Source organism: Panthera pardus, unplaced genomic scaffold (genome assembly GCF_024362965.1).
Source record: "Panthera pardus isolate Hobbes unplaced genomic scaffold, ASM2436296v1 HiC_scaffold_18, whole genome shotgun sequence".
NCBI classification, from domain to species: Eukaryota; Metazoa; Chordata; class Mammalia; order Carnivora; family Felidae; genus Panthera; species Panthera pardus.
This window is the reverse complement of record NW_026526743.1, coordinates 28,089,796-28,109,974: the sequence shown is the minus strand read 5'-3', so window position 1 is coordinate 28,109,974 and position 20,179 is coordinate 28,089,796. Positions and strand designations below refer to the sequence as shown.

At 40.4% G+C, this 20,179-nt stretch overlaps 1 protein-coding gene across 7 annotated transcripts in view; it reads right to left on the bottom strand.

Annotated features, from left to right (window-relative positions):
* Positions 1-20,179, bottom strand: part of HEATR3 (HEAT repeat containing 3) — a 69,114-nt gene that overhangs the window by 26,386 nt on the left and 22,549 nt on the right. For 5 of the 7 annotated variants that reach the window (XM_019455992.2, XM_053906080.1, XM_053906081.1 and 2 more), the window contains exons 12-14: positions 17,933-18,021; positions 11,283-11,426; positions 7,843-8,019 (exon numbers count right to left, since the gene is read on the bottom strand). In XM_019455992.2, coding sequence (XP_019311537.2) covers positions 7,843-8,019; positions 11,283-11,426; positions 17,933-18,021 — 410 coding nt within the window. Of the gene's footprint in view, positions 1-2,501; positions 3,328-7,842; positions 8,020-11,282; positions 11,427-17,932; positions 18,022-20,179 lie in introns of those variants that run through there. The other 2 variants (XM_019455994.2, XM_019455993.2) reach the window with 2 other exon arrangements.

The window sequence follows — 20,179 nt, the reverse complement described above, 5'->3', positions numbered from 1 at the left end:
GTCCATGCAATTTCAAAAAGGCAGGAAGCAAGCCTCCAGCAGAACTGGGTGAACAGGAATGCTGAAAAGATAAGGGCCCTTCCCTATCCTGACAACTCAAAGGTACTTCTTCAAAAGGCTAAATGAAAGCAAGAGATAAAATTGCAAATAAAGAAATGTAATTAAAGGACTGATATTTCAAAATCAATTCTATTTTAAAATAAAATAGGGCGCCTGGGTGGCTCAGTCGGTTAAGCGTCCGACTTCGGCTCAGGTCATGATCTCACAGTTCGTGAGTTCAAGCCCTGCATCGGGCTCTGTGCTGACAGCTTAGAGCCTGGAGCCTGCTTCAGATTCTATGTCTCCCTCTCTCTCTGCTCCTCCCCGATCATGCTCTGTCTCTCTCTCTCCTTTAAAAATAAATAAAAACATTAAAAAAGTTAAAATAAAATAAAATAAAATAATTTCCATCTTAAAGGTCCCCCCCCCCCCCCGAAGTTAAAAAAATGAGAAGTAAAGCAGTGATTTTCATTTCCTTTGGGCAAACATGCCATGGTAGGTTGAACACTTAAAAATATCTCCTAAAACAACAGATCTCACCTGAGTTTGTACTTCAACACTTAAAATAGTGCTCATTTCTACTGGACTATTCTGGATGATTTACAAATAAATATATTTTGAAGTAGACTGTTTGAGGTGGCTGGGTGGCTCAGTCAGTTAAGCATCTGAGTCTTGATTTTGGCTCAGGTTGTGATCTCAGTCATGGGATGGAGCCCCACGTTGGACTCTGTGCTAACAGCACGGGGCCTGTTTGGGATTCTCTATTTTCCCCTCCCCTGCTTGTGTGTGTGTGCATGTGCACTCTCTCTGCTCTCTCTCTCTCTCGAAACAAATATTAAAAATAAAAATAAAGATTTTTTTCCCTATAGTCATACAGGAGAAAACGATAGTTTCTATTATACTGTGCCGTGAATAATTTTGCATGCTCTACTGAGCTATTATGTAAACAGAGCCAGAAAGTATATTTAATCTTTTCCCACCTTTCCCTGTTGTTCAAATAGCAAAATTAAATGTAACGATACAAGCCAAACTACCAACGCCTTAGACTCTGAAATTTCTGGATGGCATGTTTTCTATGTAAGACCTCCCCTTCTAGTATTCTACGGGACGACTGCTTTAGAGGTTGCTTAATAAAACAGAACTCACTAACATTTATTCATTCAACAAATATTCATCAAGACCCTACTAGGTATTAGGGCCTGTGCTAGAATTAGACATTTTATTTTCCTTGAAAATAATTATAGTCTGTAAATATCTGAAGCAGAGAGAAGTCTGAGGCTGTTCTTCATTGAAAGAATCCTTCTCTCAAAACCACAATGAGATACCACTTCACACATGTGAGAACGACTAGTATCCAAAAGAAAACAAGTGTTGGTGAGGATGTGCAGAAAAGGAAACCCGTATGCACTGTTGGTGGGAATGTAAGTTGGTGCAACCACTGTGGAAAGGTACAGACATTCCTCAAAAAACTGAAAACAAACTACCATATGACCCAGCAATTCTGCTTCTGAGTATATATCCAAAGGAAACTAAAACACTACCTCAAAAGTATATCTGTACATCTCATGTTCACTGCAGCATAATTTATGATAGCCAAGACATAGAAACAACCTAAGTGTCCATCAATGAATAAAGAAAAAGTGTGTGCATGTGTGTGTGTGTGTGTGTATACACCCCCGACACACACACAATGGAACACTACTCAGGCACAAGGAAAGCAATCCTGTCATTTGCAACAACATGTATGGACCTTGAGGACATTATGCTAAGTGAAATGAAGTTAGAGAAAATTAAATAGTGTATGATCTCACATATATGAGGGATCAACAAAAAAACCTGAGCTCATAGATACAGAGAACATATTGGTGGTTGCCTGAAGTGTGTGTGTGGAGCGGGGTGGGGGCAGGGATGGCAATATGGGTGAAGGGAGACAAAAGGTACAAACTTTCGGTTATAAGTCATGGGGATGTAATGTGACGGTGACGATAGCTATACTGTATTGTGTATTAGAAAGTTACTAAGAGAGTAAATCTTAAAGGTTCTCATCACAAGGAAAAAAATTGAAGTGTGTGAAGTGACAGATGTTACCTAGATGAGAAAGGTAAGCCCTACACTAGGTACTGGGCCTTTTAACAGGACAACTGAGATCAATTGTGGGGAAATTTCCAAATCTTCATCAACAACTCTTCTGATCAGGCAAATGAATGGACAATGGAGCTGGTCCAGAGCCCCCCCCCCCCCCGCCCCCCGCCGCCCTCAGACAATGATGTCACTGAAACTCCCCCATCCCCTGCTCCAGCTGTCACCCTATTAATGCAAGGACATTGAAGAGTAATGCTGGGGATTCCTGCTGTAAGTCTTTTTAATGTCTCACATACAGTCAAAGCAATATCCATTAGCAAGCAAACAACCCAGGAACAGGATTATCTGGTATCTTAAAAAAGACTTTGTAAGACACAAAGTTTTCAATTACCAAGTTATTTATTGAAAAATATTCTCTCCTAATTCTGATTCCATATCAAATTAAACAAGGAGTGATGTTACACAGCAGTAACTGATCAGCTCCATTTGTAGAGGATGACAATGGTCTCATTAATTCATTAGTATATTCTACTAAATAGTTGGAATACAAACTCAATCCACTCACTTCCTCAGAAAAGGTAAATGTAATTGCTTTACTTCATACCAAAATCCTTTTTAAAAGCTTGTCTTCATATTTAGTTAAAGATTCCTCTAATATAAAATGATACTTGGCTTGCTCACTCTGGCAGCACATATAAAATGATACTTGCTTTAAAGAGCATCCAAGCATTGCTTTGGATTTTCTCTTCCTGCAAAATTCAAGGAAAACATGATTGTTTGAAAGTTTCTTTGCTGCTGATGAAGAGCCACCTGAGATTCCTTTGTGTTTCTACTCTTTCCCTCTTCGTGTTTCCAGTGATTAAAACATGCAGGAAACATCACTTACAGAAACTAGAAATGCCACAGAGATCCCAGAGCTCAAAAGAGAGTTTCCGACAGGTTTTGAAGTTTTTGCAAACTTCAAATTAATGTACAGGATATGGGGATTTAAAAAATGACTTTTAGAAACACATACACTCAAAGGAAACCCTTCGGTACTTTTTAGCATTGAACACTTGGGGCAAGAACTGGTCTTTCAGTAGTTCAAGTAGTCAGTCTTTTCTCAACAGTTTCTTGGTAAGCGACAAACCTTCTCAAATTCATCTTCACATTGTCGAGAACACACAGCTGATCTGGACTGTATTTACCTCTCCCTTCTTTTCGTATCTGCCAAAAAATCATATGTGATTTGATATATATTACTAATTCCTTTAGATAAGATAGCATTTGATTTTGGGTGTATTTATTTTCAGAAAAAAAGAGCTGCTAGAATATGGTGAAAGAGTCTCACTTTCCAAGGTAAAAGAATATAGTGTGTGAGCCATAAAGATAAGGTAAGATTATGCACCTTGTAAACAATAGTTACAAGAACGACTGAATTGTAGAGTTCCAAAGAATAAGGTTTATGGTATGTGAACTAGACCTCGCCTCCAGTCTAGAGCAGTGGTTCTGAAATTTTAGCATGCAACAGTATCATCTGGAAGGCTTGTTAAAAAAACACAGGGCACCTGGGTGGCTCAGTCGGTTAAACGTTCGACTTAGGCTCAGGTCGTAATCTCATGGTTCAAGAGTTCAAGCCCCACACTGGGGTCTGCTTGGGATTCTTTCTGCTCCTCCCCAACTCAGGCGCATTCTCTACGAATACATACATACATACATAAAAACAAAAACAAAAACAAAAACAGATGGGTGGGCCCATCCACAGTTTCTGATTTTTAGCATGTCTGGACTTGGGTCTGGAAATTTGCATTTGTAACAAAACACCAGGTGATTACGATGCTGCTGATCACAGGGCAATTTTGAGAGGCACCGCTCTAGAGAAGTTCTTTAGTAAAACGCATTGTATAGTGGGTTCTTCTTTTTTTAATGTTTACTTGAGAGAGAGAGAGACAGAGAGACAGAGACAGAGAGAGAGAGAACACGTGCACATGCACAGGAGAGGGGCAGAGAGAGAGGTAAACAGAGAATCCCAAGCGGAGTCTACATTGTCAGCACACAGCCCAATGCAGAGATCGATCCCACGATCCCATGTGAGATCGTGACCTGAGCCAAAACTCAAGTCAGATGCACTTAACTGAAGGAGCCACTCAGGCGCCCCTGAGCATTCAATTCTTGATTTTGCCTCAGGTCGTGATCTCCTGGTTCCTGATACCAAGCTGCATTGGGTTCTGAGCTGACAGCACAGAGCCTGCTTGGGATTCTCTGTCTCTCTTCTCTCTCTGCCTCTCCCCATGCTGGCGCACCCCCTCTCTCTCAAAATAAAAATAAAAAAATAAAGAAAATATCTTTAGGGGAGGCTGGGCGGCTCACTGGGTTAAGCATCTGACTTTGGCTCAGGTCAAGACCTCATGATTTGGGAGTTCAAGCCCCACATCAGGCTCTGTGCTGAGTGGTGAGCCTACTTGGGATTCTCTCTCTTTCTCTCTCTCTGCCCCTCCCCCCCCCAAAATAAACTTAAAATATATATATACTTGAAAAGAGTCAAATGTTCAACCAACAGAGCCACCCAGGCACCCCTTATATAGTGTTTAAATGCAACTCGGGGCTAAATATATACCAAACAGTCTTTAATGCAATTGTGGCTTCATTCACAGAGGAGCTTCATATGAAAAACTACAGGCTGCCTTTCTGGCTAACAAAGAAATTTCACTAGGGCTTTATACCTTTGAGAAAAGAAAAATAATTAAACATCATTACCAGAGCAATGCATATTAAGTAGGAAAACCAATCGGAACAGAGGTTAGGGGTTATTTTGCTGGTTCATAGTTTACATAACTCCTCCCTACACACTGGTTTCTGTAGTTTGAAGGCTCAACCACATCTGCTTTCCTTGCAGCTGCAGGGAAACAGGGGATATTTTCTCCTTACCTTGCAGACTCCTCTTTCAGAAGTTTCAAGGCCCCGTACCCTCTAAGAACAATTGGACACACCCACTAATATTGGTATGGAAATATCTCTAGGAGACAGTGTTACGTGAAAACACACAAAGTACTGGATTGGGAATATGTTAGTCTACGGTTTGGATAACAAAGAGGGAAACACTAGTGCACATCCATCTTTATGTGGAGAAACATCCTTCAATGTGGTTACCAATGAGGCAGAAAACAGGGGAGAATAAAACCTCACTGCTTAAAAAACAGACAAACACGGGCAAAGTGGGCCGAAAGGCACAAACTTCCAGTTACAAGATAAATAAGTCATGGAGATGTCATGTTCAGCATGGTGACTGTAGTTAGCAGCTCTGATCATACATTTGGAAGTTACTATGAGCGCAGAAGCTTAAAAGTTCTTAAAAGTTCTCATCACAAGAAAAAAAAATTGCAATTGTGTGTGGTGATGGATGTTAACCAAACTTATTGTAGTAATTATTTCCCTATATATACACATATCAAATCATTATGCTGAACACCTAAAACTAATATAAAGCTATAGGTCAAATGTATCTCAATTAAAAAAAACCCAACAACCCAGGAAACAAAAAAACCTACAGGCCTCAACTAGGGATAAACCATTCAACTTAAATTACACACTGGTGAATCTTAATAAATGTTAGCCACTATTACTACGTTTTTAAATACATGATGCTGAAACATAAAAATGTTAAAAACAAACCAATACTGATGTTCTTTTTTTTTAATGCTTATTTTTTTTTAATTTTTTTTTTAATGTTTATTTATTTTTGAGACAGAGAGAGACAGAGCATGAACGGGGAAGGGTCAGAGAGAGGGAGGCACAGAATCTGAAACAGGCTCCAGGCTCTGAGCTGTTGGTTCAGCTGGGGCTTGAACCAACGAACCGTGAGAGCATGACCTGAGCCGAAGTTGGTCACTTAACCGACTGAGCCACCCAGGCACCCCCCAATACTGATATTCTTAAACCAACACTGACTCCAGATGTAACTATGACATAGAATGTGCACGGTGTGTGTTGCTGTTTTTCTTTTCTTCTGGAAAATTCTTTTTTATGCCTCAAAAGAACTTCAGAAAATTTAAGGTATTAGACATATAAGGTTGGCTTTAGCTCAAGCAGTTACTTCACAGTTATTAAATTATTAGACATACAGTCATATTCTCCTAAAAAGTTATCACAGAGTTCTCTCCTCGAGAACTGAAATCTGCATTAGAAGCCTGTTAGATAAAAGAAATATACTGGAAAACAACAGAAGTAAGCTAATTTTTCACCAAAACCTCTATTCTTTTGACAAAGATTTTAAAGCAACTGTTTAATTTAAAATCTAAAAGCAAAAAATACAAGTATTTTTATTTCTCAAAATGACATAATTCAGAAATGGAGATTTTGTATTTATTTATTTTTATTATCGTTATTATTTATTTTTAAGTAACTCTATACCCAACATGGGGCTTGAACCCACAACCCTGAGATCAAGAGTTGCATGCTCCACAGACTGAGATAGCTGGGCTCTCCCGGAAATGGAGACTTAGGTAAGTGGAGAATGGTAAACTTAAACTTGTAGACATGTGATTCAAAGCTGTTTTTAAAATTCCTAGTTGCAGGGCGCCTGGGTGGCTCAGTAGGTTGAGCATCCAATTCTTCATTTCAGCTCAGGTCATGATCTCACAGTTCATTGTAAGCGCAGAGCATGCTTGGGATTCTCTCTCTCTGCCCCTTCCCTGCCCTCTCTCTCACACAAATAAAACTTAAAAAAAATTTTTTTAAAATTACTGGTTGCTTTCCCCCAGCCACCAAGTATTTGAAAATTACTTTTTAACCGAAAGTTAGTTTTGATGTTTCTATTGAAACAAAAAATAAATAAAAAGGGGAAGCCTGGGTGGCTCAGTCAGTTAAGCATCTGGCTCAAGTCATGATCTCACAGTTTGTGGGTTCGAGCTCCGTGTCGGGCTCTGTGCTGACAGTGCAGAGCCTGCTTGGGATTCTCTCTCTCCCTCTCTCTCTGCCCTTCCCCTGCTCGTGTGCTCTGTCTTTATCTCAAAATAAATAAATAAACATAAGCAAACTAATAAGTAAATAAATGGGCCAATGAAGGTAGCTACATTCTCCAACAGAGATCAGTCTGGACTTTGCCCTTTTTTCAGAGCATCAAAGGGAAATACTCATAATGTGGAAATCCAGCTGTAATGAATTACCTCTAATGATATAAAGTAAGTTTACAATGTATATGAAAGTGCTTTGTAGGCGACAGACTTCAGCGCTTCTACAGGAGTACTGTTAGCACTACTGAACTGTTGTGGCAAGGGGGGGACCTCGTCTACCCCTTTTCGGCCCACATCACAGTGATTCAACAGAAAGGACGGAGCTCTGACTCAGCCAACAAGCATTCTTCAGTTCTGAGGATGAAGTGTGCTGCGAATCACTGCAATTGCATGAAGGGAACTACACACACCCCCTTCTCGTAGGACATTGAGACCTAAGCATTTCTTTCTTTTTTTTTTTTTTAATATTTTTTAATGTTTATTTATTTTTGAGAGAGAGAGAGAGAGAGAGAGAGAGAGAGACAGAGCGTGAGCAGGGGAGGGGCAGAGACAGAGGGAGATGCAGAATCCGAAGTAGGCTCCAGGCTCTGAGCTGTCAGCACAGAGCCCGATGTGGGGCTCGAACTCACGAAGTGTGAGATCATGACCTGAACTGAAGTCAGACGCCCAACTGACTGAGCCACCCAGGCTCCCTGAGACCTAAGCATTTCTAAACAGAACAGCTACATACCTTCGTTTTGAAGACTGGCTGGAATTCTTTCAGAGCAGACAACAGTTTAATTTGAATTGAGGCCCTTTCAGCTTCTTTCCCATCTGCAAAAACATCGAAGAGGGCATCCAAGGCTTCCCCTGCCACCACGAGGGAGGGATCTTTAGTGGCAACCTCAAGCAGAAAGCACCCGATGGTCTGGAGACAACAAAACACACTGTTATTGTCCAATATTCTAACCTCAGTTTCCAAAATCCATACTAACTTTGAACGTGGCAACAATTCACACATGGTCTTTTAAAACTCAGAAATGCCAGAGACAAATTTTTTTGAAAGAACTGAGGCACCTGGGTGGCTCAGTCAGTTGAGCGTCCAACTCTTGATTTCAGCTCTAATCATGATCTCATGGTTTTGTGAGTTTGAGCCCCGTGTTGGGCTCTGTGCTGACAGTGCAGAGCCTGCTTGGGATTCTCTCTCTCTCTCTTTCTCTCTCTCTCTGCCCCTCCCCTGTTCATGCTCTGTCTCTCTCAAAATAAATACACTTAAAAAAATTTTTTTAAAAACTTTGAAAAACTAAAAATTAAAGACTTCACATGTATTTATAAATACACCATGTATAATATAAACTAGATAAATTAAGTTTACATTCCTAAATAAAATAAATTAAAATCCATAAATGATCTATGAGAGATTGACTTTGGAAATTAAATTTTTCCCATCTCCCTCAAAAAGCCTTTCCCTGTCATGTCAAGATGCAAATAAATATACGTTAAAAAAAAAAAAAGTGCTTCCCTGTAATGATCTTTAACACCCATCCATACTTTGACAATTAGCTGGCTAATGAACAGGCCATTCCCAATCTGCGAAGAACTGTTCAAAAGTAAGCTTACTTTGTTTTGGCTGTTCTCCGTCATCCTTTATGTCTTAAGGGTGATGTGCACATCTGGTACTATCAGTGGGAGAGTGGAAATGCTAAGAATAGTAAGTCCAAGCTCCAGCTGTGACGTAAATAACAGCCTGACTCTTGGACAGTTCATTACCCACTCTGGGCCCCAATTTCCTTATCTGAATTTAAGTAATACAGACAACCTCTAGGATAGTGTTTAGATTCAATATTCTATAATAAAATATGAAACACACAGTATCACGTAGGAAGTAGTCTTATTAAAAACATTAGCCTGAATCTGAATCTAACCTAGCCTTTAGATCTAACCTCCAGTTTACAGAAAATACAGACAATAAAAGAACAAGCTTAACAACACAAGGAAGCAATCCGACAAATCCAGAAGGTTGGAAACTATGAGACAACCCTAGGAATTGAGGAAAAAAACAGGTGGTGGTAGGGGTGCTTGGCTGACTCAGCTGGTACAGTGTGTGACTCGTGATCTCGGGGTTTTGAGTTCAAGCCCCACGATGGGCATAGAGCTTACTCAAAAAGAAAGGAAGAAAGGAAGAAACAAACAAACAAACAGGTAGTGGTAGGCACTGCCAGGGAGAAGTTTCCAGATTGAGAGAGGCTTAGAAGATCCACAACCAAACACAACACATAGACTTGACTTAAATCCTGGTTTAAACGAACTATCCATAAATAAATGTTTTTGAAACTGAAAACATCTGAATATGGACCATGTATGAGACGTGATTGCTGACTGTGTAAGGTGTGATAATGGTGGTTATGTCACAAACTGTCCCTATTTTTAAGACATGCATACTGAACCAACAGGGGCAAAGTACCATGATGCCTTTAATACCGAGCTTTAAAACATTTTTAAAAAAAATGTTTAATGTTTATTTTTGAGAGAGAGACAGAGTGTGAGTGGGGGAGGGACAGACAGAGGGAGAGACACAGAATCGGAAGCAGGCTCCAGGCTCCGAGCTGTCAGCACAGAGCCCGATGTAGGGCTTGAACCCACGAACCATGAGATCATGACCTGAGCCAAAGTCGGACGCTTAACCGATTAAGCCACTCAGGTGCTCTTCTGCTTTGCTTCATGCTTGGAAATGTGACTAAATACAAACATTCAAAAAAATCTCATGTTATGCCTGAGAAAAACTTGTTGCTCCGCTCAAGTGGACCTTGGGAATTACAGCGTTAAGGGGCGGGAAGTGATTAAACATGCACATGGTCGTACGCACACACAACCACACAGCCACATTCTCTCTTGTTTATGTGTCTATATATCTAGAATAACACAGAAGAAAGGGGTAACAGTGGCTGCCTCTCTACAGTTAAACTGGGGGGGGGGGGGGGGGGCTTGGAAAGTTATAAAGGGAGAGGAGTTTTTTCATTAATATTCTTTTTACTTGTCTGTTTTGTTACGTGCAGGCATCTTTTCAAAATAATGTTCTTAAAAATGAGTCATGGTTCGGGTGCCTGGGTGGCTCAGTTGGTTGAACGTCCAACTTTGGCTCAGGTCATGACCTCATGGTTGGTGAATCCAAGCCCCATGTCAGGCTCTGTGCTCACAGCTCAGAACCTGGAGACTGCTTCGGATTCTGTGTCTCCCTTTCTCTTTGCTCCTCATCCATTCATGCTTTGTCTCTCTCTCTCAAAATAAATAAACATTTAAAAAAATGAGTCATTGTGTAAAGTTGTTAGCAACTTAAGTACTTCCTAACAAATGGTTTACTACCCATGAATTAGTAATTAATGCTTCAGCAATTATTACCACAAGGAAGGGTAACTTTACTATCACTGTCCTTTTAGTTACTAGTGATGCTGTGTCTCGAGCAGATTAGTTCCTGAGCGACTGTGCCTCGATGAAGTGCTGGAAGCAAGTATGTTGAAGCTTGCTGCTTCAAATTTACGAAGTGTCATCAGAGGGCACTGTGTGGTACTGTTCAGAATGCACGTTGGCCAGGCGTGCTAAGAGAACTGGCAAGCGGTTCCTTCATCACTAGGAGAATGTAACATGCTCATATTTTAGGTAACAGCAAAAGCAGAGGTACCTGAGACAATGCTGAACTCGTCTTTCACTGCAGACAAGTTCATTTTTGAAAAAGTATCTCTGGAATAAAGTTAAACGGCAAAATGCAACTCAACTTTTCAAGTACCTATCTAATTCATGTAGGCAGATCAAGCCAAATTCAAAGGGCATATTTTAATAATGTACTTTAGTAAGCAAATTCTTGATAGGATTTCTTCTCATGATGTCCACAGAAGTTTTTAAAAATCCCACACTGGGGTGCTTGAGTGGCTTAGTTGGTTGAGTGTCCGACTCTTGACTTTGGCTCAGGTCATGATCTTACCGTCATGAGATTGAGCCACTCGTCAGGCTCTGCACTGGGCACGAAGCCTGCTTGGGATTCTCTCTCCCTCTCCCTTTGCGTATCCCTCGCTCACTCATGTTCCCTCCTTCCCTCCCTCTCCCTCTCCCAGAAAAATTAAAAAAAAATCCCACACCAACAATTACCCTGTTTCTAGTGATTTAACATTTTACATTAGAAGCATATTGTTTTACCTTAAGAGTTTCCAGTGTTCCATCTTCTTTGGCAAGGACGCTGCCAGTGATTCCTAAAATACTAACAACGTTTACTCTCACCCCTGTATTACTACTATGAATGCCGGCTGTGCACAATGTCATCAGCTGATCAGGAGTCATGCACTGTTGAAAAGGAAGAAGAGAGTATTTATGGTGTTAAACTCGACCAGTTCCAATAGTACGCACAACAGGACTGACAGGAATGTCACTAAGAAAAGTTATTACTTACTCTAATCGCTCCTAAATACAGCTGGTATTCTTGAACTAAGATGAGGCCTGTTCATGTCACTGTTATTACTCAATTTACCATAGCTGTAGGCCTGTAAGAGGGGCTTCATTTCCTATTAGTTTCATTTGAAGAAGACTTTTGGTCAGATGTACGCAGACTAAAGAGATTCAAATTTCTTTTTAACATTAATCATAAGAACGTTTTGAAAATGTAAATAAAATCATGTAGCTTTAATAAAAATTGGCTGAATCTATGCAAGAACTCACCCTGAGATGTGTGTGGTATGGTAAATTATTAGAGATTGTAAAAACCATGAAATTATATAGTGCTTCCGCCGTGTAGTGATAATTTTCATTTTAAGATAATCTGAACACATATGTGGACGCAGGTATCACAAGAGAATTCGAATATCATGTTGCCAGGCTATCACCTGTGAGGAGCAGCCCAGCATGGTAACTAAGGGCTTTGGATTTGGAATCTGACATCCTGAATTCACAACCTGGCTCTACTCCTTACCACTTAGCAATCCTGTGCAAAATACTTGACCCCACTAGGTTCTCCATTTCTCCATGAGTAATGCAGGGTGCAGAGGGGCTAAGAGGATTAAGTAACGCACACAAAAATGCACATATGTATATATACACACACATATAAAATACTGAAGTTTTTTTTTTTAATGTTTATTTATTTATTTTGAGAGTTGGAGGGGAAGAGAGAGAATCCAGAGAGAATCCCAACCAGGCTCTGCCTTGTCAGTGCAGAGGCTGACATGGGTCCTGACCTCACAAACTGTGACATCATGACTTGAGCTGAAATGAAGAGTAAAATGCCCAACTGACTGACCCAAGTGCCCCAAGATACGCAACAATTCTAAACAAGCTCATTTCTGAATCATCTGCACTGCTTCTGCCAAATCTAAAGGAAATAGCTAATAGGCTCAGGTTTCTTAGAAAACACTCTACTGGAAACAATCCCACCAACCACAGGATTGTTCACAGCCAGAACAAGGCTGCTATGAATGATGAAGGCAGGCTGCTTTACTACCAGCATGACTCACAAACGTTAAGTTGCCCAGTGTGCACAAACCTACAAGACAGAGAACTAGACAGGGGAGCAGGACAGTCACACTCCAGTCTTAGTGCCGTCATTCAGCACCTCTAGTCCCTGGTTTCCTTTTTTTGTAAAGCATTCGAGAACCAGGGTCCTTCTAGTTCTCAAATTCCATGCTCATGCCCAATACATAGCCAATCTGAAAATCTATGGCCTGAATATATATGAATGCCTAGACATTAACTGGGCATGAGCTGGGAGTAATTCTCTTTAAACATCAGACTGACCCAGTAAGCTACTGCTGAGGATCATGCAAAATCAGTAAAAATACTTTATATTTCTATAGGCCCTACAGTACAGGGTCTTCTAATCCTCTCTCCATTATTACCATTCCCATTTCAAAGAAACTAAGGGTCAAAAGTTATGATCTTGAAAGAAAATTCTCAAATATACAAAGAAAAAAAATTTAAGGTTTATATACTAAAGACCAACAGCGCATACTGTATTTGACAGAAAAGCACCAGAGACATTCTCACTATGCTGTGGACCAAGACAAGGTGTGGGAAGCAGTGCTCTAGGGTGTGGCCATGGAGTAGAAGTAGGAAGGAAGACAAGATGGCCAGAGAAAGGGAGGTCCAGGAACTTCAAAGCCAGGTCACTTGGGGGAGCATCTATGTGGATCCTGAAGAGTCATGACAGGACTATTGAAGAGTAATAAAGCCCAACAGCAGGAATCTTTAAGGAACAAAGGGTGCCTTGGGCACCCTATGGGTGGCTATAACCAAGAGAAGTGGGTGGTATGGTCTCATGACATACTGATCAACACTGGAAGACTTTAGAAAGGAAGGAGCAAGGATGGTAGAGCACACTGCTTCCCCAACTTAGTGTGCATGCCAACCACCTAGAGGATTTCTTCAAATATAGACCACTGGGCCCCTCCCCAAAGTTTCTGCTTAAGTCGACTGGGGGCGGGGCCCTAAGATTTGGCCTTATATATGAAGAAGAAAAAGACCACCACCAAAATAGCAAAACTGAGAAAACACGGGAACAGTTACAGAAAAACAAAACCAAACCAAACCAAAGGCCCTTAAAATACATAAAGAGACATCCAATCTCCCCAGAAGAAGAGAAATGCAAATCAGAATGAGATATAACTTCTCAGCTATCAAACTGGTTAAAATCCAACATTCTGACAATGTACCCTGCTGGTGTGGCTACAGCAAAACGGGCACTCTCACTGCTGGTGGAGATTCAAGATGGCTCCAAGTCTAAGGAGGGGACTACAGCAGTAATTAGCAAAATTAGAACTCCATCTCTTCCCTGACCCAGCAAGCCCACTTCTAGGCATCTATCCCCAAGACTCAATGGCAAAAACACAAAATAACATCTGTAAAAAAGTCAATTGCTGCGGTTCTATTTATAATAGCAAAGACTGACTGGAAAGTAAAATACCCACCAATAGCAGACAGGTTGAATGAATAAGGAACACCTACACGACGGAGTAAATAATATGAAGCTGTAAAAAAAGATGTAACAGGGGAGCTTGGGTGGCTCAGTTTGTTAAGCATCTGACTCTTGATTTCAGCTCAGGTCATGGTCTCATGGTCTGTGGGATCGAGCCCTGTGTCAAGCTCTGTGCTGACAGCCTAGAGCCTGCTTGGGATTCTCTCTCCCCCTCTCCCTCTAATCCTCCCCAACTTGCGCACATGCTCTCTCTTGCGCACAATCTCGCTCTCAAAAGAAATAGTAAATTTAAAAAAAAAAAAAAAAGAAAGAAATGAGAAAGATACCTATGTACTATGATGATTAATAAAGGAGGAAAAAACAGCAAGGGGCAGAAGCACTACTTTTAAGAAAGGGCTGAAATACAAATGCCTACATATTTGCTTATGTTTTTAAAATAAGAACAATACAATGATAAATCAAAAACCAAAATGGATGGTTACCAGAAAGGGAGGAACAGGACCAAAGGGATACATTTTGAATTGTACAGCTCAGTGGCAGGAAGTACTTTCACACTGTTGTGCAACCAGCCATCACCCATCCACCCCCAGAACTCCATCCCCTTAAACAGGATGCCCCTACTCTCTCCTTCCCCTAACCCCTGACAGCCATTGTTCTACATTCTGTCCTTATGAATTTAACTATTCTAGGTACTTCATAAATGGAATCATACAATATTTGTCCTTTGTGTTTGGTTTATTTCACTTAATGTAATGTCTTCAAGGTTCACCTAGGTGATAGCATTACAATTGCGTTCCTTTTTAAAGCTGAAAAATATCCCATCGTATGTATATATCATATTTTCCTCTGAATATATCTTGTTTCAGTTTTTGTGTTTTTTGTTTTTTGTTTTTTTTTAACTAGGCTCCATGCCCAACATGGGCCTCAAACTCACAACCCTGAGATTAAGAGTCTCATGCTCTACCGACTGAGCCAGCCAGCCGCTCCAACCTGTTTCAGTTTTGTTACTGAAATTGTGTAAAATAAAAATTAAAGCAAAATGAGAAAAGGACTCTTAAAAAAAGGAAAGCTAAAACAATTGAAACTAACTTTATAACAAGCCACAAAGAGAATTTTTTCAAGCAACTTTAAAACACAGCAATTTGTACAGTCTTGGAGGAATTTTTCCTAAGGACAAGAAGAATCACAAAGAAATCTTAAACTACATTCAGCTGTGTTACTGTTAGTAATAACAACATTGTTATCTTGAAACTATTAAATACATTCTGTAGGATAAAGCAAATAATTTTAACATCACTAAGAAGCAAGATTTGCAGTACAAAAAAGATACAATTATATATCAAAAGTTAAGTAAAAATACTTTAGCCTTTTTACTTAAACTGGAAATATCAGTATGACATTGTGATTTATTTTTTCTCTTCCCATGAAATTCTTATTTCCTAGCTATTTCCACTAAAAAAGTCCAGAAGCAACGACAACATAGCAAAAGTATTCCAAAACTTAATTTCCCACTAAAGATATTAGGGCTGCTGGGGAAAATGACTCCAGGTTTCAAGCAGGAAAAGTACAAGATGAGTCTGGGACAGCTGCTTGTACCCAAGAAGCTCTCAAATCTAGTGGGTTCAGGAGCCACAGAGAAGAGACTTCTACTACCGACAGATGGGATCATTTCTTTTCTTTTCTTTCTTTTTTTTTTTAGAGGGAGAGAGAGAGAGAGAGAGAGTGTGTGTGGGCGAGCAAGAGGGACAGAAGGAGACAGAATCCTAAGCAGGCTTCACACTCAGCACATGGGGCTTAATCCCATGACCCTGGGATCATGACCTGACTCGAAATCAATAATCAGACACTTAATCAACTAAGCCACTCAAGTGTCCCGACAGATGGGACAGTTTCTGCATCAAAGAAAAAAAGCTTATACTGGAATGAAATACAAATCTATTAAAAACCACGAGTTCATAATGATATTTAAAAAAACCTCACTGGGGGCGCCTGGGTGGCTCAGTCGGTTAAGTGTCCGACTTCGGCTCAGGTCATGATCTCACAGTTTTTGAGTTCAAGCCCCGCATCGGGCTCTGTGATGACAGCTGAGAGCCTGGAGCCTGATTTAGTTTCTGTCTCCCTCTCTCCCTGCCCTCCCCCACTTGTGCTCTGTCTCTCTCTCTCTCAAAAATAAATAAATGTAAAAAAATTTACAAACAAAACAAAAAAACACCTCACTGATCACTTTCTGAGATTGCTGAGGGCACTAACATATTATTCTGGAGAAAAGTGTAGGGGTGCAGAATCATATACACTTATCCCATCTTTCTGGTATGGACTTTATTTCAAAGTTACCAAATAACTGAGGAGACAGAAAGTTTTTCTCTATAGTAGAATCACAGCTAATAAATGTAAAAAAAAAATGACAAGATTAGAATGTGTCCATTTTGCAACCACTGATAAAATAACGGATCTAGACAACAGTAATCCCTGCTGGCTACAACCACTAAGGAATCCACTGATTAATCTTAACATCACTATTTGTGAAAATACATAATTTGTGATAGGAAAGTAGAAAATACAGACAACACTATGAATTATTCTTGCCAAAAAATTTGATCCCAAATCTAATTAAGGCTCTAGACCTAGCTTCCTAGGATATATGGACCACAGAGGGACACATTAACATTACCATTGTTAGCAACCAGCCAAATCTCAGAATGAGAAAAATTCTTCAAGACAAATAACAGGTTCTTCAGTAAATGAATAGAAAAGGGAGAGGGGGGTTGGTAGGGGAAATGTTTTAAATTAAGAGATTTAAGGACCTGTGAATATACTAAAAACCACTGAATGGTACACTTCAAATGGGTGAATCGTATGGTATGTGAATTAAGTCTCACTAAAGCCGTTAAAAAAAAAAACTGAAACGGAAGTATCAACTAAAAGCAATGTGTGGATCTTGTTTGGGTTCTGATCTAAACAAAAGCACCTGAAGAAGACATTTTCATGGCAATCAGAAAACACTGAACTCAGACTGCATATATCAAATGATGATAAAGCAATGTCTGTTAATTTGGGGGTAATGGTACTGTGGTCATGTTTTTTAAAAGTCCATTTTCTGTCACAGACACGTAATGAAGCACATAATAAAATACTTATGGGTGAAATAAACACAATTTGCTTTAAAGCAGTCCAGGTAACAAAAACAAAGCGGAAGGGAGATAAAGAGAACAAGAAGGCCAGGATGTTGCCAACTCAGTGACACCTGTGGTTGGTGATACTATTATCTTTGCTTTTAGAGATGTTTGAAAATTTCCTTAATAAAAAGCAAAAAACAAAAGTGAGAAAGCACCTATCACAGAGATGCCTGTGGACCACTGTGGAGGGTCAGGAGGCATGCTTGAAAATTTCTGTAAACGGTTACAAAAGACAGATGGCTTTCAGAGAACATATTTGTGACCTGTCCGTCACCCAAGTTACATCGATAAAAAAGATTGTGTGTGTTGGTGGCACTGGTGGGAAGAAGGAAAATATTTTACTTTTTATTTTAAGCACATATGATTTCTCTTTACAAGGATCATACATTACTCTTCAAACAAATACTTTTAATATGTTTTTTTAATGTTTATTTTTATTTTTGAGAGAAAGAGTGGGCACAAGTGGGGAAGGGGCAGAGAGAGAGGGATAGAGGATCCAAAGTGGGCTCTGCGCTGACAGCAGAAAGCCCAACATGGAGCTCGAACTCATGAACTGTGAGATCATGAGCTGAGCCGAAGTCAGACGCTTAACCAACTGAGCCACCTAGGCGCCCCCCAAAATAAATACTTAAAAAAAAAAAAGTTATTAACTTTGCCTCCATAATGCAGAATCTTTGCTGGTTTCATATAAAAATTTTTAAGAATCTTACCTGAGAAATGTTCTTGGAGGCCATTGTTTGCAAAAGGGCCCTCAAGGCACTACTTATGGCTTCTAGAAAGTCAACATGCTTAGCAAAATCTAAAACACAAAAGTGAAACACACATTTGTCTTTCTCTAAGACAAGTTACTTTGTAGGAAAAGAAACAATCAAAACACGGCATGTTAAATCTTAATATATGCTATTATAATTAACACTTTTGATATTGAGCCCAAATTTCCACAGTTCCTTGTGAGCTACATACTTGAGTTTGAAAAGACGTCCACAATTGAAATAATCATAACAAGGGAGCATTCTATGGATAGTCCTTGCCTTCCAGACACTGAATTTTCATTTGATCTCCTTCTTTAGCATGTGCTAAGCCTGAGCTAGCCTTCGTAGACGGAATTCAGCCTTTCACGGGTTGCCATCACGGTGCTAGGCAGAACTAGCATGGAGATGTCTCCCAAATCAGAGTACTTCCTCACCAACCTAAGTCCACTACGTAGTCAACAACTGTTGTTTGCACAGGGCTAGGCCACTACACCTCCATGGCTTCAATGGTTTCTATGGTTTTGACTAACCCAACTTCCCCTTCCCATTCCTGCTCACTTTTACTCTTTTCTTATTGTCCCTTCTTCCGACACAGGACAAATGGAACAATAGCAACAAACAATTATGTTTACAGTTATACAGAAGGCTGTGGGTCACCCAGGCAGGCTAGCTCTCTAATGTCTTAGGTGGGAAGGGAAAGTGATGGATTTGCTGTGGTAGATTATACGTTTGGTTTTTTTTACATTTATTTATTTTTGAGAGACAGAGAGAGACAGAGCACAAATGGAGGAGGGACAGAGAGAGGAGACACAGAATCTGAAGCAGGCTCCAGGCTCTGAGCTGTCAGCACAGAGCCTGACGCGGGGCTCGAACCCACAAACCACAAGATCATGACCTGAGCTGCAGTCGGATGCTCAACCGACTGAGCCACCCAGGAGCCCCTGCTGTGGTAGATTATATATTAAATAGCCACAATGGTACTTCCATTTCTGCATGATCTTCCCAAGCCTCGCCACATCCCATAAAGATGTAAAATCTATTTCCCCTCCCCTTGAATCTGGGGGGGACTTTGTGACTTCTATAAGCAACAGGACACATGAACACGACAGGCTAGGTCGTAAAAGGCACCACGGCTTGCACCTGACTCACATGTGTTTGCTCTTTTTTCTCTTTCAACTCTTACCCTTGGAACCCAGCCACCATGTTGTAAGGAAGCCTAGGTCATATGAAGAGGTCACCTATGGGTGTTCCGGCTGACAGCCCCTGAGCCAACCATCAACGTATGAGTGAACAAGACTTCAGAAGTTCTGCCTTCCAGTTTTCTGGCAGAAACCCTAGAGTTTCTCAACCCTAGCACCATGGACATTTTGGACCAAACAATTCTTTGGGGTCCCTTCTACACTGTAGGGTATAAGAGCAGCATCCCTGGCTTCTCCCCTCTAGATAACAGCAGCAACCCCCAAGTTATAAGAACAAAAAATACCTCCAGACATTGCCAAATGTTCCCTGTGGAGAAAAACTGCCCCTAGTTGAGAACCCCTGGCCTAGACATTGTGGAGTAGAGACAAACCATCTCTGACCTATAGAAACCCTGAGAAAAACTCATGAGTATTGTTTTAAGTCACGAAGTTTTGGGGTGCTTTGTTATATGGTAACAGATACCTTGGCTTTCTGCCTCCTGCTGCCTGGGGCCCTAGAAAGGTTCCAATGCCCTTTTCTGGACTGCCTGCATGAGAACGTGCCAGCTTCTGCACAGATTTGAATCAAATCTGCGTATTTTATTTTTTTGACCTTCCTTTTCAGATATATGTTACGTACTGAAGTAGGGAGTTCCTGTAAGTTTCACAGAACATACACTAAGCTTTAGGATCAGACAGACCTGGGATGGAATCCTGCCTTTGACTTTATATGACCTCTCATGTTGGCCTCTGGTCAAATGTTACCTCCTTGGAGACGCCTTTCAACGTAAACCCATCTAATACGGCACCTGAACCAATTATGCTGTCATTTTTTCTTCCTAGATAAAATTATATTAAATCTCTGAGATTGTAAGTTCCGTGAGCACAGTGGTCTTGCTTATCTCATCCACGCCTGGATCCCTCAGACCTGGAGAGTGGAATATGGCATAAAGCGTTCAATAAATATAGCTAAAGAAATGAATGCCCCAGAAGGAGTTCCTCAACCTCTCTGAATCTCAGCTTCCTT